Consider the following 17,974-nt stretch of genomic DNA (forward strand, 5'->3'; position numbering starts at 1 on the left):
TAGCTATACCCGTTTCCTACGGTGACTGATGGTTTGACATCAGAGCTACCGTTCAAAGCTTCAAGAAAACACCATTCACTGACAATCCAATTCATACCGAATAAAATATGAGTGGCACTGCCTGGAGATATTCTAAAGCTAACAAGTAATCTCTTTGTCATTCATAGTGATGAGAAAATAATGTTTTCCTCCCAAATATCATTTATGGTCATGAGGAAACTTTCTTTCCAGGGATGAGTCAAATTAAATAGCTATTTTCAGGGCCCCTGGTGGCTCAGTTGGTTGAGCACCTGACTCCTGATTTCAGCTCAAGTCATGATCTCAGCCTCTTGAGATCAAGGCCCACATCAGAGTCTGCTTATCCTTCTCCTTCCCCTACCCCACTGCCTGCATGGCTCTCTCTCTCAAAATAAATAAACTCTTTTAAAAACTAAGTAAATAGCTATTTTCTTTTGAGATGTCAAACATCAGTGGGAATTATTTAGGCAGTGTTACCAATAGGTATGAAAATTCTGATTTTATCACATTTATTCATCATTAGGGTTTATCTTTCTCATATCTCTCAACACATACACACACACTTACACAACCTGTACACATAATTCTGTTCTTCTTGTCTAGTACCCATTCAAGGGAACTATTGGAAGGAAAGTGAAAGGTAGGTTCAGAAGTCTTCTCATTTCATTTATACATTTAACAAATACTTATTGAGCATGACTACATGCCAAATACTCTCCAAAGTGCTGGCTGGGAACATAACAGTGAACAAATACACAAATCTCTGTCTTCGTGGAGCTTCTACTCTCACATTTTCATATAATCCAACTGTTTCACAGTTCAGTCAGCTGCCTTAGGCCCCACCCATACCTTTTTGTTGATTCCCAGGGAATATGACCAGGCCAAGTGTGTCCTGGTTTTTGCTTATCGTCCATCATTCTGGCCTACTCCTTCCCTGTAGTCTTGCCTCGTCTTGCCATGGGGGTACGCAGCTCCTCCTGCATTCACTTACCACTTCCTGTCGGCCCCAAGGACGTATCTTTTAAATCCTTCATGGCACATGCTAGAATATAGGGTAACAGATTATTACAGGACAGACAAGAAAAGCATACAATAAATATCTTTCTCTGACAGACCACAGGTCAGATTCTTTTTTTTTTAATTCATTGTTTAAATAAAGGTGGTTTTCCTTTTTCATTTTAGACCAGGTTTACTTTCACAGAAAAATTTCAAAGGTGGTACAGACTGTTCTCATATACCTCACATCCAGTTTCCCTATTATTAATATCATACACTAAAATGGAATACTTGCTACACGTAATGAACTAATATTGATGCATTATTCACTAAAGTCCATGCTTTCTTCAGATTATCTTGGCTGTTACCTAATGTCCTTTCTTTGTCCCACCATCCTATGTAGGATACCATATTCAATTTAGTCATTAAGTCTCCTTAGGCCCCTCTCAGAATTGCAGCTCTTCAGATACTCCTTGTTTGTGATGACCTTGTCCATTTTAAGGAGTATGCTTAAATACTCCTTTGATGCTTTGTATATATTTGCTTGATTTTTTTCTCATAATTAGCCCAGGGATACATGTCCTGGGGAGAAAGGCCAAAGAAATAAGTTCCAAGTAAATTTTGTCAAAAAGAGGTATGGCTGTTGACTTATACCTTGGTCACTTATTAGAAGTAGGGTTGGTCATTCCTCTCTGAAAAGCTACTCTTTTTTCCCTCTTTCCAAACCATACTCTTTGGAAGAAAGTTATTATGCACAGCCCATACTTTAGGATGGGGGAGTTACGTTCCACCTTCTTGAGAGTAGAATATAATTTACGTAATTTATTTGGAATTCTTCTGCCTGGGATATTTGTCTCTTCTCCTCCATTTATGGATTTTTTTAATAAGACATTTAGATCAGTATGGACTAATGGATATTTATTTTTTCTTTTGGATGATAATCCAGTAAACCTCTATGTATTTTGTTGCTGAAATTGTTACAGCTTGGCAACTGGGAGCTTTTTAAGTCGACTACCGTGTTCCTTCAACATACTCCTACCATTGTGCTTGTTTCTTCTCTTTTGTTGTGTTTTTTCATCACACTCTTAATTTCTGGCACTACAAGATGCTCCAGGCTCATCTTACATCTTCCCTGCCCCAGGCCTAAATTAGTCTCCAACATTAACATCCAGCCTCTAGGGAAGCTCCAGAAATCTCTTCTCATCTAAAAAAACACATGCTTGTCAGTCACACACAGGATTCAAATCTAGATTCTACCACTTCTAGCTCTGATGACTGGGGCAGGTTTCTCATTCTCTATGGGCTTGAATTTCTTCAATGTAAACTGGAAATAATCATGATACCTCATAAAATTGTTGTATGATTAAATGATGGGTTTAAAGACTCTTCAAAATTGCATGGCACATGGAAAATGCTCAGTTAATATTGGTGACCCTGGTTAACATCTCATCAGTCTCAGAGAGTTGATCTCTGTTAGTCTCACTGATGCTGGACATGTAACTATTGGGCTTCTTAGCTGATCTTAAAGCTTTCAGAGTCACACATATATTTGCATACTGACACACTTGTATTTAAGAAGCTAGGGCTATTTTCTAATTCATTTATGAAGTAATTTTATAGCAAGAATTATGAATTCCTGGCATTCCTAATATTCTACAAGTGTTATAAGAAAATGAACTGCAAATCACTCTGAGTTACTATTACACATCACCCTACAATTATGTCCTACAGTAGCAAGAAAGAAGATAATGGCCTATGTTAATTGCATACTGTTCTGTATAGCCACAGCCCATTGCTTCAATTCTAGTCAAAATGAGGCCTGTGCTTGAGTCCAGAGGTCTGGGTTTGATTTTTAGCTCCCTCCTCACTGACTTATGCCTTGGCTTGGTCACTTGATTTCTCTGAGCATCTCTTTATAATATAAAGACAGCAATACCTACTCCCTAGGGTTGCATGAGGCCGACATGAAATAACATAAAGAAATTGCCTAACACACGCCCCACAAACATCCATAAACTATAGTCATTATTACTATGAAATTTCAGTGTTCCCAGGACCTAGGATTTCTACTCCTTTCCTAAGGAAATAAGTCAAAATGATGGGAAACTGAGAACAATGTTTACACAGCATCACTTATAATAAAGAAAAAAAAATTTAATTCACTTACATAGCCACCAATAGGAAATATGGTTAAGTAAATTACAATATATTCATATGACAAAGCAGTGTTTCAAACTCTAATTACAATCATTAGTAGGTGGTAAAAATAATTTAGAGATTAATGACAAGAATGGGTGAGTCTGGGGTGGGTATTAAGGAGGGCACGTATTTCATGGAGCACTGGGTGTGGTACATAAACAATGAATCTTGGAACACTGAAAAAATAAAATAAAATTTTAAGAAAAGAATGTTTAAAAAATTAATAGAAGAGAAATAAGGACTTCCTAGTGTATATTTGTGTGTGTGTATGCTCTAGATTACCATTTAAAATGTAATTATTGTGGTTTGGGATCCAAAATGCTCAAAAACCACTGTGATAGTATCATTAGATTAAACCACATGAAATTACTATTCTTAACAAATATGATAAAAAAAAATATCAGCAATTTGGGACACTTGGGTGGCTCATTTGGTTGAGCATCTGACTCTTGAACTCAGCTCAGGTTTTGAATCTCAGGATTATGTCTTAAAGCCCCACATTGGGCTCCATGCTAGGAGTGGAACCCACTTAAAAAAAATCAGCAATATTGTAAGGTTCAACCTAATATGAAATTGTGTTTATGTGTGTGACAATGCTTGGAACTCTTGGCTAGCCATACTGCAATCCCTTCTGCATTTTGGTTTGACTTTGAAATATTTGTTCATGTCTTTAACTTTCCTGTAAAGTTTAGATGGATTGGGGGGTGGGAGGTTGGGGTACCAGGTGGTGGGTATTATAGAGGGCACGGCTTGCATGGAGCACTGGGTGTGGTGAAAAAATAATGAATACTGTTTTTCTGAAAATAAAAAAAAAAGAAATATACCAAACACATGCATGATTTTTCATACCAAATCTGTCACTGACTAGCGAATTAACATTTCTTACCATTGGTAAGTCACTTAATGTTGTTTTTCCAACTATAAACAGCACTGCTTGAGGCAAACATCCCCAAGAACATGATTAAAAGCCATGATATTCTGAGTGACAGGTAGGGAGGCAGGATGTTGGTTTGCAACCTCAGTAGTTCCTCTGGTGAAATTCCAAACTGGCCCCCTACACACAGAGAGCAAGGAGAGACTGAAGGAAGAGGCGGGCCACTCCAGAGTGGTAGGTAGCAGGTGTAATCAGTATGGGAACTTACCTATGAGGCTTGTCTTGGGCAACTGCAAGACAAGTAAATCTCTGTACTGCCCACAAGAATCTTAAAAAATGTTATGGAGGCCTTAATGGGATTCAGTCACATATCAGTCTAGTTGGTCTCATAGCTACTTCCTTGAAGTGATTCCTTGTCCAGACATGGTGTGCAGATAGATCATACATTCTAAGGACAGGGGAAAGTTAAGAGCCTCAGATTGCCTGGGCCAGCTTGTGGGTCAGCCAGTGGTCATGTCCTTTTGATGAACTCCTCTGACAGAGGAAGACTAATGCTTCTGTCATAGCAACCAGAACCAAGGCACTAAGCAAAAATCTGATAGATACCTACAAGGTCACAACTGATCAAGGATGGGATACTATAAAGTCAAATCTTTATGCCTTCTTCTTTTGCTTTGATCATAAGAGAATGAAAATCAGAATTCAGTACCCATCATTTTTGTGCATTAGGGAATACATGCAACCTTCTTTCACAGATAAAAGGTAATTATGCAAAGTACTCTTGAGAGGGTTTTTTGTTTGTTTTTTAGCCTTGTGACTCCTGTTTGATAGATTTCAGTTACCATTCAGAAAAGCATGGAGCAAAAACCACATAAGATACACTGAGTTTCTCATTTTCCTTTACCACAAGTAAGGAATCACTCTTCTTTTGAAGTAACTGTTTATTGATATCATCCTGCAAGATGGCATATTACAAGGTAGAGGGGTACCCAAGGTCTGTAGCTATCTTTTAATGGAAGTAGTTTTGCGATACATAGTATTTAAGGTGTAAATCAGCTGCCAACTTGTAAATAAGGATATTTTTGTTTGCAAATAATAGAAAATCACATACTAACAAAAACTATATGATGACTTTATTGACTCACAGAAAGAAAAAGTCCAGAGATATGGATGGCTACAACTAAGGGTGAGCTCTCCCATGGTCACAAAAAAGATGCCAGCAGAAATTTGTCTCCAAGCTCAACTATTCATGTTGAGCAGACATGGACTGGGTTCAGTTGTATGCCAACCACAGATCCAAATGCCTTGACTAAAGGGATAATATGTACCTCTTGATTTGCTCTGGTCACAGCTCTATCACTAGAGCCAGAAGTGGAGAGCACTTCTGCAGAACTGGATGAAGCACCAAATGGAAATTAGTAAGAGCTTAGTAGGAAGACAATCAACAAAAGTCCTCATGTGACTTTTTTTTTTTTCTTTTAAAGATTTTATTTATTTATTTGTCAGAGAGAGAGAGGGAGAGAGAGCAAGCACAGGCAGACAGAATGGCAGGCAGAGGCAGAGGGAGACGCAGGCTCCCCGCTGAGCAAGGAGCCCGATGCGGGACTCGATCCCAGGACGCTGGGATCATGACCAGAGCCGAAGGCAGCCGCTCAACCAACTGAGCCACCCAAGCGTCCCTCCACATGTGACTTTAAATTAAAGTTACTCTGATCTGCTGCTTGGTGATAGGACCAATGCCACTGATGATTTCTGTAGCCCAGTGGTTCACAAAGTGTGATTCCTGGACCAACAGTATCAGTATCCCCTTGGAATTTGCTAGAAATATATATTCTTACACCCTGAGCTAGACCTAATGAATCAGAATCCTGAGGGTGGGACCCAGCGATTTGTGTTCTAGCAAGCCCTCCAGGGGATCATGTGGCAAGCCAAGTTTTGAGAACCAATGCTCTAAGCATGTCTTCAAAGACCTTGTATCCAGCCCCCCTTTTCAGTTAAGAGCGTATGACTATTACTTTGTGATTTGAAGCAACAGATAAGGTTTATATTGATAAACGTCAACCTCATCAGGCTTTTTTTTTTTAATTTTCAGAAAATCATTATTCATTATTTTTTCACCACACCCAGTGCTCCATGCAAGCTGTGCCCTCTATAATACCCACCACCTGGTACCCCATCCTCCCACCCCCCCGCCACTTCAAACCCCTCAGATTGTTTTTCAGAGTCCATAGTCTCTCATGGTTCACCTCCCCTTCCAATTTACCCAAATTCCCTTCTCCTCTCTAACGCCCCTTGTCCTCCATGCTATTTGTTATGCTCCACAAATAAGTGAAACCATATGATAATTGACTCTCTCTGCTTGACTTATTTCACTCAGCATAATCTCTTCCAGTCCCGTCCATGTTCCTACAAAAGTTGGGTATTCATCCTTTCTGATGGAAGCATAATACTCCATAGTGTATATGGACCACATCTTCCTTATCCATTCATCCGTTGAAGGGCATCTTGGTTCTTTCCATAGTTTGGCGACCGTGGCCATTGCTGCTATAAACATTGGGGTACAGATGGCCCTTCTTTTCACGACATCTGTGTCTTTGGGGTAAATACCCAGGAGTGCAATTGCAGGGTCAAAGGGAAGCTCTATTTTTAATTTCTTGAGGAATCTCCACACTGTTCTCCAAAGAGGCTGCACCAACTTGCATTCCCACCAACAGTGTAAGAGGGTTCCCCTTTCTCCACATCCTCTCCAACACATGTTGTTTCCTGTTTTGTTAATTTTGGCCATTCTAACTGGTGTAAGGTGATATCTCAATGTGGTTTTAATTTGAATCTCCCTGAGGGCTAATGATGATGAACATTTTCTCATCAGGCCTTTTAAAACTGTCCAGCAATCTTTCTCTGACAAGCCTACCTTCCCATACTTGGCAGTGACTATTTCGTAGCTTCTAAAAAGCCACAGCTTATAGTTTGCCAGTTGTACATTGCACCTAATTCGCTTGATTACAGTGTGTTATATATTTCAGGTTTATATATATTATAACAACTTTCCAGGAGATAGCACAGATTATTTTGAGGGATATCCATCTTTGGGTAATTTGCACAAGTCACCTGATTATCTAGTACCATGACTGCCTACTTCTTTCCTTTAACCTTCAATTCTTGCCCTCTCTGCCACACCCTTCACTCCCAAGCGGATGACACCCATTGAAGCTGCCAGGTGGGGACTCACTTATCTTCTTGCTCTTATCAGCTGCTGGCATCCACAGCCTGTTCTCTTGTTTCCTTGTTAACTGAGGAAACACACCTCCTCCTTCCACAGCTCGGACCCTCCACCTGCACTTGGATCCCTCCCACCTTCTCAGAATAAGCTCCTCTCTTGCACTACCTCCCTCACACACACACACACTTTAGTAATCTTCTCTTCATAGATGGCTCCCTCCAGTAATCAAAGTGCTCATCTTCAAAAATCTCTCCTGTGATCCCATATTCCTCTTCAGATGTAGCCACTTCTATATCATCGTGGCCAGGAGTCATGAGTTTGCTACCTAGTCTCCATCACTGTTTGCTTCTTCTACTGCATGCAAAGTTCTCACATCAGTCACTGCTGACCTCCATATTGCTGATCTAATGAACACTTTTCATTCCCCAGCAGCATCTTGTATGAACCACCCTTTTCTAGGAAAATGAACTCATGTGACCTCTCATACTTCCTTAGCAACTTATTTTCAAGATCCCTTGCCAGCTTCCTTTCTCTCTGCCTACCTAATTCTACAATTCTTTGTGGCCTTCTCTTGAGTTCTCTTTTTCTCTCACTTTACATTTTTCCCTGAATAAAGATGGGAAGTAGGTTATGCTTATCTGGTTATCACAGCAGGATTTGTTGAAAACATGACTTTTTTCCCCATTGCATGGTCTTGGCACCCTTGTTGAAAATCAATAGTCACAGATGTTTATTTCCACATTCTCGATATTATTGCATTGGTCTATATGTCTATTCTTATGCCAGTGTGGCACTTTAGATTTGTAGTGAGTTTTGAAAGTGGAGTTTGAGCTCTCTAATTTTTTTCTTTTCCATATTGTTTTGGCTATTTGGGGCCTTTTGCAATTCCATATGAATTTGTAGATCAGCTTTTCCTTTCTGCAAGGAAGTCAGTCAATGGTTATTCTTGATAAATTTTTTTAATAAAATGAGAATTGTATACCTTCTTAGCATAATTAAAGTCACTCTCGTGCTTAAAGTAGAAACACTAGAAACAGTCTTATTAAATTCAGTAACAAAATAAGGATAGCTATTATTATTATATAATATTGTCTTGTATATATTATTCACTACAGTTAGAAAAAAAGAAAGTAATTAAAAATATAAAAATTGGAAAGAATAGGTAAAATTAACTCATTTGCAGCTAATATGATTGCATCCATGAAAAACCCAGGAGACTCAATGGAAAAACTATAATAAACAACAGAAACACTTAGTTGGCAGCATACACAATTATAAGAAGTAATAGCTTTTGTATATCCAAACAAAACCAAAAGCGTCTACATCCTAATTTCTGGAACTTGTGAATATGTTACCTTACATGGTAGAAGGAGCTTTGCAGGTGTGATTAAGGATCTTGGGAGATCATCCTGGATTACCTAAGTGGGTCTATTGTAATCACAGGGGTCCTTGTAAGAGGGAACAGGAAGATCAGGGTAAGAAGAGAAAGATATGACAAGGGGAGCAGAGACTAAAGTGATGTGCTCCAGAGATGGAGAAAGGGGTCATAAGCCAAACAACGCAAGTGACCTCTAAAGGCTAAAAAAAAGACAAGAGAGCAAACTCTCCCTCTATATCCCCAGTGCTCTCCCATTTCGATACAGCCCAGTGAAATCCATTTCAGACTTCTCATCTGCAGAACTATAAGATAATAAACATGTATTATTTTGAGTCACTAAAGTTGTAGTAATTTGTTACAGCAGCAGAACACTGATAGGTTCAGTGACCAAAATGACTTGCACAAGGGCAAGGTCTCTCATAGTCTTGATTAGGAAGTCTCAACAGCATGCAGTTGTCAATTCTGCCAAAGTTGATTTGTAAATTTACTTCAAATCCTATAAAGACCCCAACAGGTTATTCAAAATTCATGTGGAATATTAAAGCAAGAAAAAAATAGAGAAAAAGTTGAAAAAGAAGATTGGCCAGGAGGAAACAGCCCTAACAGATGTTAAGATTACTAAAATGCTCTCATAATTGAACCAATGTAATAGAGGCAATAAACAGATTTACTAATGAAATAAAATTGAAACTTCAGAAATATAGACAAATACATAAAAGATTTAAGGATATGATAAATCTTAATCTCAAATCAGTAGTTAATAATAGTGTGAAACTAGACAACTATCTAAAAACTGTGGATAAATTCCAAGCAAATAAGGATTTGAGTGTTAAAAAGGTAAACTTCAGAAGTAGCAGGAAGAAGTATGGGAATACCTATTACTTCAAATGGGGAAGACCTATTCAATATGACATAAATCAAAAGACATATATTAAAAGACTGACAAATATAAAAATAAAAAAAATACCTACCTTGCATAAATAAATATAAGAAAAATCAAAAGCAATGACAAACTAGGAAACAACACTTGAATACATATCCCAGACAAGGGATAATTTCACTGATATGTAAAGAGTTTCTATAAATTGAGACATTTGAAAAAAATATGTTCAAATTTATTTGGGATACAAATGTAAGTAATCTGAGAAATAGTTTTCCATAAAGTTGAAAAACACTGAAGTCTGATACTATATAGTATTGAAAAGCTATAATATCCTTATACATAAAAATATTCTCATATAGATTTTGAGAGAGGAATTGGGGTGCAATTCAGAAGTAATTTTAAAATTTACAAACAGATGTTCAAATGCTTTAACCCAGAAATCTCACATCTAAGCATTTATTCTATAGATATTTTTGCTCAAGTATGACTTATGTACATATAAGGTCACTCTTTGTAAAATTGTTTTAAATAAAATTGGAAATCTTTCAATTCTTATCAGTGGAAGAGTGGTTAAATAATCTATGATACATTCATATGTAATTATGCAACTGTGAAAAAGACTGAATTATTCCTAAGATTGTTAAGGGCTGGGGGGCGGGGAATAAAGGTACAGAACAGCCTGTCAGACTACTTGCGTGAAGGGATGTGGAATACATATAAATAAATATGCCTCATACTTACATATGCACAAAAACTCCTTTGAAGTAATCCAGGAAGCTACTAATGCAAGCTGCCCAAGAAGAAAGAAAAAGGGTAGCTGGTGTCCAGGAATGGAAAATTTTTCACCAAACCTCTTACATATTGTTAAATTTTGAACTATGCGAATGCTACCTACATTATAAAGTTTTAAAAAATCATGAAACTTAAGGAACTGGGACAGGAAAACAACTATAAGTGATAGAATATAGAAATGTAAAGAGAAAATACAAATTCACCCAGAAGGCCACTGCTACCTGCCCCTTGGGCTCTTCCATTCCCATCTACCAGTGGATTATTAGATCTGTGTAAGCTCAGAAACACCACGTTGTGATGGTAGCTCTGTTCCATGTGACAACAAATATATAGGAATTTGAACAAGTTCAAGCAAACCCGCCTAAACATGATACTGGCTAAGGGCTTCATTTACTTGGTAAACACATAACCAATGCCTTTGCTAGACTTTGTTAAAGCTTAACTATTTTAATCCTCACAAAAACTTTAAGAAATACGTATTGTAACCCCCATTCTACAGATATGCAAACTGAGGCAAAGGGAGGTTAAATGGTCAGAGGACACAAAGCTATCAAGCAACGTAAGTGGAATTTGAGGTCAGACAGTCTGGCTTCCAGCTCCATGCTCTTGACCACTGCCCCCATGTGTGTTATAACTTGATTTCTAAGTAACAGTTAGAGTTGACCCATATCTTAAAGACAGACCAGCAGATCTTTTTTCATGGGAAATAAGCTATGTATGTGCTTGTATTTCATAATGCACAGTGTTATCAGATTCTTTTCCGTAAAAGAAATTGTTTGCAATTGTGATAGAAAATCAGGACCACTTAGAGCATGCATCTTGCTGTTTGGGTGTCTGTCCTCATAACATTTCCAGTTTCATAGGTGATTTAAATCACAGTTCCCAAATCAAAGATGAGAACGTTAAAGCTAAGGAGTGGTTTATGCCCATGGAGAACTCTAAGAAACAGAAGACCAAGAACACATTATCTTGCTAAATAATGGTTAAAAAATCCAGAGGGCTGTAACCCTTGCTTCCATCATTTGAGAAAGACTTTTATCATAGTGTTTTGTTTTTTTTTTTTAAGAAATGTCATATCAAATTATGCTTTTATGTCTTTTTTTAGGATTTCATCAAGGGTCTTTCCATTTTGCTCCGGGGAACAGTTCAAGAAAAACTCAACTGGGCATTTAATTTGTATGACATAAATAAAGATGGCTACATCACTAAAGAAGTAAGAAATGCACACCAATACAACTCTCCTTTGGACTGTTTCCATTTTTCTTTTCTAACTTTATATGTTAAACAATTGAAATTATTAATTTGAAAATTGTGTTTTTAGGAAATCTGAAGTATTTTACATGGTGGTGGTGGTAGTGAAATACTCTAATAAAAAACTTGCAATGGATAGGAATAGTTTATGGTGCATATATCTTCAAAGTAAATATAAAACGCATAAGGATTGTATTCCTGTTTCCTAATGGCATTCAAATAAATACTGTAAATTGGATAAAGACTGTGGTTGGAATCAGGAAGAAAATGTATACATACCATGCTCAAATATTTGGCCTGTGACCTTTTTTCTCCCAATATAACATGGAAACAAATACAATTTTAAAATTACCGAGACTGCAATTACCTGTATTGTGTAGAACTTAACCTGAAGGGAGTAATGGGGCCCCCAAACACTGTCAGCCAGGCTATCCAAGAAAAAAGGCCCACAGACCAAATTAAGAAACTCCTATCAATGGTTTATTAACTAGTATAAAACACAGTGAGAAGGGAAAAGGGATGGGGTAAGTTAACAAATTTAGGATAGGGTCCAAATAAGGTTGAAAGACATTACATGAATCCTGGGGATGCTCAATGTTCATAACGTCCCTTCTCACTGACTCACTTGCTTTTCCTGAAGTTGATTTGAGCATGAGGCCCCTCAAACAAAAGGGACCCTGGGCAATGACCTGACCTTACTGAGACAGACACAGGGACAAGTGTATCTGACCACAGGTAGAGTGTGACAGTTAGCCTGATTGAAGGCCATAGGTTTTGTGTTTTTTGAGCAGGAGATACATGGGGCCAGAATATTTCTCACCAACAGATGGCTAAAGTAAGACCTCATGAATATTAAGTGCTTCTGCGTATTGAGCACATCCTGAACAGCTAATGCCTCTTGTAACTGGTGTACAGCAATACAGTAAATATTTAGTAGCTGGATGCCCTGGAGATATTAGGTACCTCTTGGCCCTTCAATCCCTTTCTATCTCTATGTTTAACACAAACATGCTTATCTTATATGTACCACATCTCCTGAATTCTGCTTAAGTCAGATAAAATTCTCGCTACTTATCTACACTCAAAACATCTTAAAATGTTTTACCCATGAAGTATAAATTATAAACTACTTTATCATTAATAACAATTGAATCCTCTAAAAAGTAAATGTAATATTACATCGGTATTATCAATTTAATCCAGACGTTTATATGGAAATTTCAATATGAAGAAAACAAATGTGAAACAATAAACCTGCATGTCTGAGTAATTAGATACTATTTTTACCAAGATTGGAAATGACAAGTCAAAAACTAGATTTTATTTTAATTAAAAAATTAATGAAATTTCAAGGGATTTCCCAGAGTCATACATACTATTTTGACTAAACTACATGTGTAATTTCTTAATTTAAAGCCATAGTAGGAAAGAAACAAGGAAAATCCTAATAAGCTTTGAAACCTATCAGTTAGTTTAGTGTAATGCTCATGATACAGAGCTCCTTCTCAGTAAAAGGAAACTGATAATCAACATATAAGATATATAATATGTAACGCAATAAAACAAGGTAAGTCTATAGGAAGTCTATGGAAATCTAAACATTAAACCAGATCATTCCTTTCCTGATCATCTTGGATATGTAGGAATTTACTTCATTTTGAAATCAAGATCAGAATTAATTCTTACGTTCTGACCCTGCTGCTCTTAAGGCACGAAACTGTTGGCTTTTCCTCTGGAACAACCAAAAGGCACTTAATGGGAAAAAAAAAAAAATTCGAAACAGAACAGGAATAATCTGTCAGAGTGGTTTCTTCATTCAGTGCAAGCAGCCTCATGTGAGCACCTTTTACTTTTCAGGAAATGCTTGATATAATGAAAGCAATATACGATATGATGGGTAAATGCACATATCCTGTCCTCAAGGAAGATGCTCCTAGACAACATGTCGAAACATTTTTCCAGGTAGGGATGCAAGTAGAAGTCAGAGACAGAGTGAAAAAGAGTAAATGTCCTAATGCTTGCAAAGTATCACAATAATTCAAAAGAATGCAAAAGAAAAAAAAAAAACTCTTACTGAAAGGGATAAAACAATAGAATATTAACCATCATGTTAATTTCATAATTTTGGTTTTGAATTTATTAGAATACTGATAACCACAGCTATTGAACATTCACTATATCCTAAACAGAACACTAAGAAATCGCTATTTTGCATGTTTTTATGTTTGTTTTCAATAAATTCTTAAAAGAATCCTTATGGTTATAAATCCTTTTTAGTCTCAATTTATAGATGAGAAAACCAAGGCTCTGAAAGTGTCCACAAACTGGTCGCCACATGGTACTTGAAAAGGGAACAGGCTAACAGGGGTTGGCCATAGGGTTCTTATCACTATGAAAGGACTAGCTCATGCTCTGAAGCAGTTCTTCCCTATGAAAAGAGGCTGGTGGACTCTTCAACAGCTTCAGCTATGAGGGTATCAAGGGAGGTTATCAAGGGAGGGTATCGAGGGAGAAGTCTGAATAGTGTTTTGTTCTTTTCTTCCTGAACAGAAAATGGACAAAAATAAAGATGGAGTTGTTACCATAGATGAGTTCATTGAAAGTTGCCAAAAAGTAAGTAATCCCTTTTGTTTTCAGAATAGCCAGACTAAGTAGAGTCAGCTAGTCACCATGAACTGAGCAAAATACAAAGCTGACCTAACCTTACCACTTGTACACAGCTGAGAGAAGCCTACCACTCTGAAAACCGGCATCAATTTATAATTCTAATAATTTACATTTAAAGAGTGCCTACCCTGAGGAGAACTATGCAGAAACCCCTAAACATACAATTTTACACATACAATGCATTTTTCTTTCCTAAATCCTTTAGAGAGTATTTATCACTGAGGGCTAAAACATATGTGAAATTCGAACTGCTCTTTTTCCACACTGAGCGTACAACGTATTATCTCCATAGACTGAGAATTCCAGTACAGCAAAGTATACATCACAGGCCAAGTGTACATCCAGTTTCTGCGGAAAACACATTGCTTTAATGTATGAGCACCAGAAATGGCTTTTTGGTTGAACCAGTAATGGTCTTCAGTCATAAAAAATAAAGAGTGGAAAATTCAGAGGGGAAATCCAAAGTGGCTTTCCATCATCTGGTGGGAGATCAGTTTTAGCTTATCTATAATTATTTGACTTGATGCATGGGTGGAGCATTAAGAATTACTAAGATTAAGAATTAAGAATAGGGGTGCCTGGGTGGCTCAGTTGGTTAGGCAACTGCCTTCGGCTCAGGTCATGATCCCAGGGTCCTAGGATCAAACCCCATGTCGGGCTCCTTGCTTGGGTCCTAGGATCAAACCCCATGTCAGGCTCCTTGCTTGGCAAGGTGCCTGCTTCTCCCTCTCCCTCTGCCTGCTGCTCTGCCTGGTTGTGCTCTCTCTCACTCTCTGTCAAATAAATAAATAAAATTTAAAAAAAAGAATTAAGAATAAATACTTTAAAATAAAATATAGAGACAATGAGGTTTGTTGATACTTTAGCTTTTTTTTATTTTTGAATTGATACACTTTCCCTTTCTTGGTGTCTGCTTGCTTTCCAACTCATATTTTGACATGGTGGTCTATAAGAGCATTAAATTGGTGCCATCAGTCTGCTGGGGCTGTTCCTTGGCTTCTAGCCCCAGAAGTTAGCACAAGGTCAGCTACTATTTACCATTACTATAAGCAGCTCACCAAGTGCCATTCACAATCTCCAAGTGCCCCTGTAATGCCCAGAGTTTATCCCCTGGTTTCTAAGGAATATGCTAAATTGAACACAGCCACGGGCCAAAGGTGACTCTCAAACAATCCCTTCTCTGGCAATTTTTAAAGGCTCCTAAAGGCCCTACAGATTCAGCCCTAAGAGACCCAGAGAGAGCTGAAAGGACTATAGACAGGTCTCCCAACCCCCAAACTCCAATCCTGAATGGAGCTGGCTCTTAGCTCACACACAAACCCTGTTTCCTTTTACATGTACAAGGCTCTGTGACTTGGCCTACGATCTACCTGGAATCCCAAGTGAGCTTGTGCTCACTTATTTTTGGTCCTACCCTCAGCGCCTCTCTACTGTCCATTCTGGCATTCCAATTTGAGAAATATTCTCTATTAACAGAAGTAAGATTCAAATGAAATATTTAAAGCCTGTAGATTCAACAAAATGTAAAATGGGCTCTCCATACTTATCTCTATGGAAAATGAAAGGATGGTATTTATATTTGCAAACACTTAGTATTTGAGCTTTTGGTTTAAGCAGTAGTGGGGGAGGCAGTACTTAGAGGCAAAACAGTGTACTTTCCCTTGCAGAGATACTTAATTTAATCCCACTGTGCTTCTCCCTTACAGGATGAAAACATAATGCGCTCCATGCAGCTCTTTGAAAATGTGATTTAACTTGTCAAAAGCATCCTCGATCAAACAGACAAATGTGAACTATTCTACCACACTTAAAGTTGGAGCTACCACTCTTAGCATAGATTGCTCAGCTTTACACTGAGGCATATTATGCAAACAAGCTTTGTTTTAATATAAAGCAATGCCCAAAAGATTTGAGTTTTCCAGTTACAAATTTGCATCCTTTTCATAATGCCACTGAGTTCATGGGATGTTCTAAGTCATTTCATACCCTGTGACTATTCCAATTAGAATCTGGCATATAGTTTTATTGATTCTTTAGCCATGGGATTATTGAGCTTTCACATTATCAGTGATTTTAAAATATCAGTGGTTTTTGCTACTCAACCGGATGTATTCAGCCCCAGGATTTTAAATGGTTTTCTAAAATATTGGCATCTGCATTTAATTTCCAGAAATTAATTTTCATGTTTATATGCTGTAATTCCATTTATACACTAAGTAAACAAGATTACTATAATTAAAAAACAAACACACAGTCCCAGTTTCTATGGATTTGCTGCCTTCTGTTAAAGATATTCATTTATCTGGCATTTTTTATAACATGAAACAAATTAGTTCATCACCAGATGTCAGCATATGCCTAATAAAGCTTATTTAATAAGCATTTCTTAATTTTTCATAATACATATTATAGCCAAGGCCTACATGATGTATATAATTTTGGATTTGTCCAATCCTACAGGTTGACTGTTTTCTATTGTGTCATTATATGGAGGTCCCAGAAGGTGTGGAACAAAGCAAAGATGTTCATAGGTATATGCAAAGGGTCAAGATATCTGTCCTCTGGTACATGGTAATACTTAATGCCAAGTGATGCCTAACAGCATTGAAGGCCTATTCCATCCCCTTTCCCTTGACTCCTTCAAGGTATCTTTGTTTTACATGCCATTCAGGGCCAAAGAGACCTGGACTACCCCAATGCCTACAGAGGACAGAGAGAAAGCAGAATTCAGTTTGAAACCATCAGTGAGTCCATTCTATCCAGAACTACCATTCCAAAACGTCACTGAAAATGAAAATAAATGCTAAGCAATTTACGTGGACTGTATTATGATTTTGCTCATCATAGAACTCCAACAATTCAGATTCTTTTTGCTGATCATAAGCCAAAATCGTCAAGTTGCCACAACACTACTAAGGATACAAACACCCTCCCTGTTTTGCAGAACTCTCATAAAGAACAAGAAGCTACAGTAGGAGGAAATCTGCAACTGTTTTTGCAACAATTAATCAGGTTATCTATTCTGGTGTAGAGATAGGATGTTGAAAGCTGCCCTGCTATCACCAGTGTAGAAATTAAGAGTAGTACAATACATGTACACTGAAATTTGCCATCGCGTGTTTGTGTAAACTCAATGTGCACATTTTGTATTTCAAAAAAATAAAAGCAAATAAAATGTTTATAACTCTACTGGTCTATGTTATATGTATTTATTTCAACAAATTTTATAAATACTAAATTAAAAATGCTGTGTTTTTCTTATGGCATTGGAGGATTGTACATATCTTTGCCTTATGGTGGCACTAAGTACACTGAAGAAGAGTAAAAGCAGGTGCACATTTTAGCTTAATATGATCTAAGAATGTGACAGGTGAGTAGAGACCCAAGAAGAGAATATCCCAGACAGGAGGACCAGGAAGAACAAGAGTTCTGAGGGATAAACAGGCATTTCGGCAATTAGGACTCTTCAAAAATTATTTGTACTCTTTTAAATTCCAGCTGTGAGACTGTATCTGCAACGAGAATTGCAAAGAGGTCACTCCACATATTTGAGGGATGGAGCAAGGTGTTCTTCAGCGGTGCTGAGATATAATATGGCTGCTCCCCCAAATAAAAGAGTAACCCTAATCTCCATCCCTCCAAAAGTAAGTCTGCTTTGGATCTGGTGTGGCTACTCATGTCCCTATGGCCTCCCTT

At 37.6% G+C, this 17,974-nt stretch overlaps 1 protein-coding gene across 5 annotated transcripts in view; it reads left to right on the top strand.

The window, feature by feature from the left end:
* The window catches only part of KCNIP4 (potassium voltage-gated channel interacting protein 4), a 1,144,126-nt gene extending 1,126,659 nt beyond the window's left edge, over positions 1-17,467 (top strand). For all 5 annotated transcript variants that reach the window (XM_044225907.1, XM_044225911.1, XM_044225910.1 and 2 more), the window contains 4 exons: positions 11,466-11,573; positions 13,469-13,573; positions 14,162-14,224; positions 15,985-17,467. In XM_044225907.1, the coding sequence (XP_044081842.1) occupies positions 11,466-11,573; positions 13,469-13,573; positions 14,162-14,224; positions 15,985-16,032 (324 nt within the window). In that variant the 3' untranslated portion in view covers positions 16,033-17,467. The remainder of the gene's footprint in view (positions 1-11,465; positions 11,574-13,468; positions 13,574-14,161; positions 14,225-15,984) is intronic.
* The last annotated feature ends 507 nt before the right edge of the window (positions 17,468-17,974 follow it).

The sequence above is a fragment of the Neovison vison genome, chromosome 11 (genome assembly GCF_020171115.1).
Source record: "Neovison vison isolate M4711 chromosome 11, ASM_NN_V1, whole genome shotgun sequence".
In the NCBI taxonomy this organism is placed as follows: Eukaryota; Metazoa; Chordata; class Mammalia; order Carnivora; family Mustelidae; genus Neogale; species Neogale vison.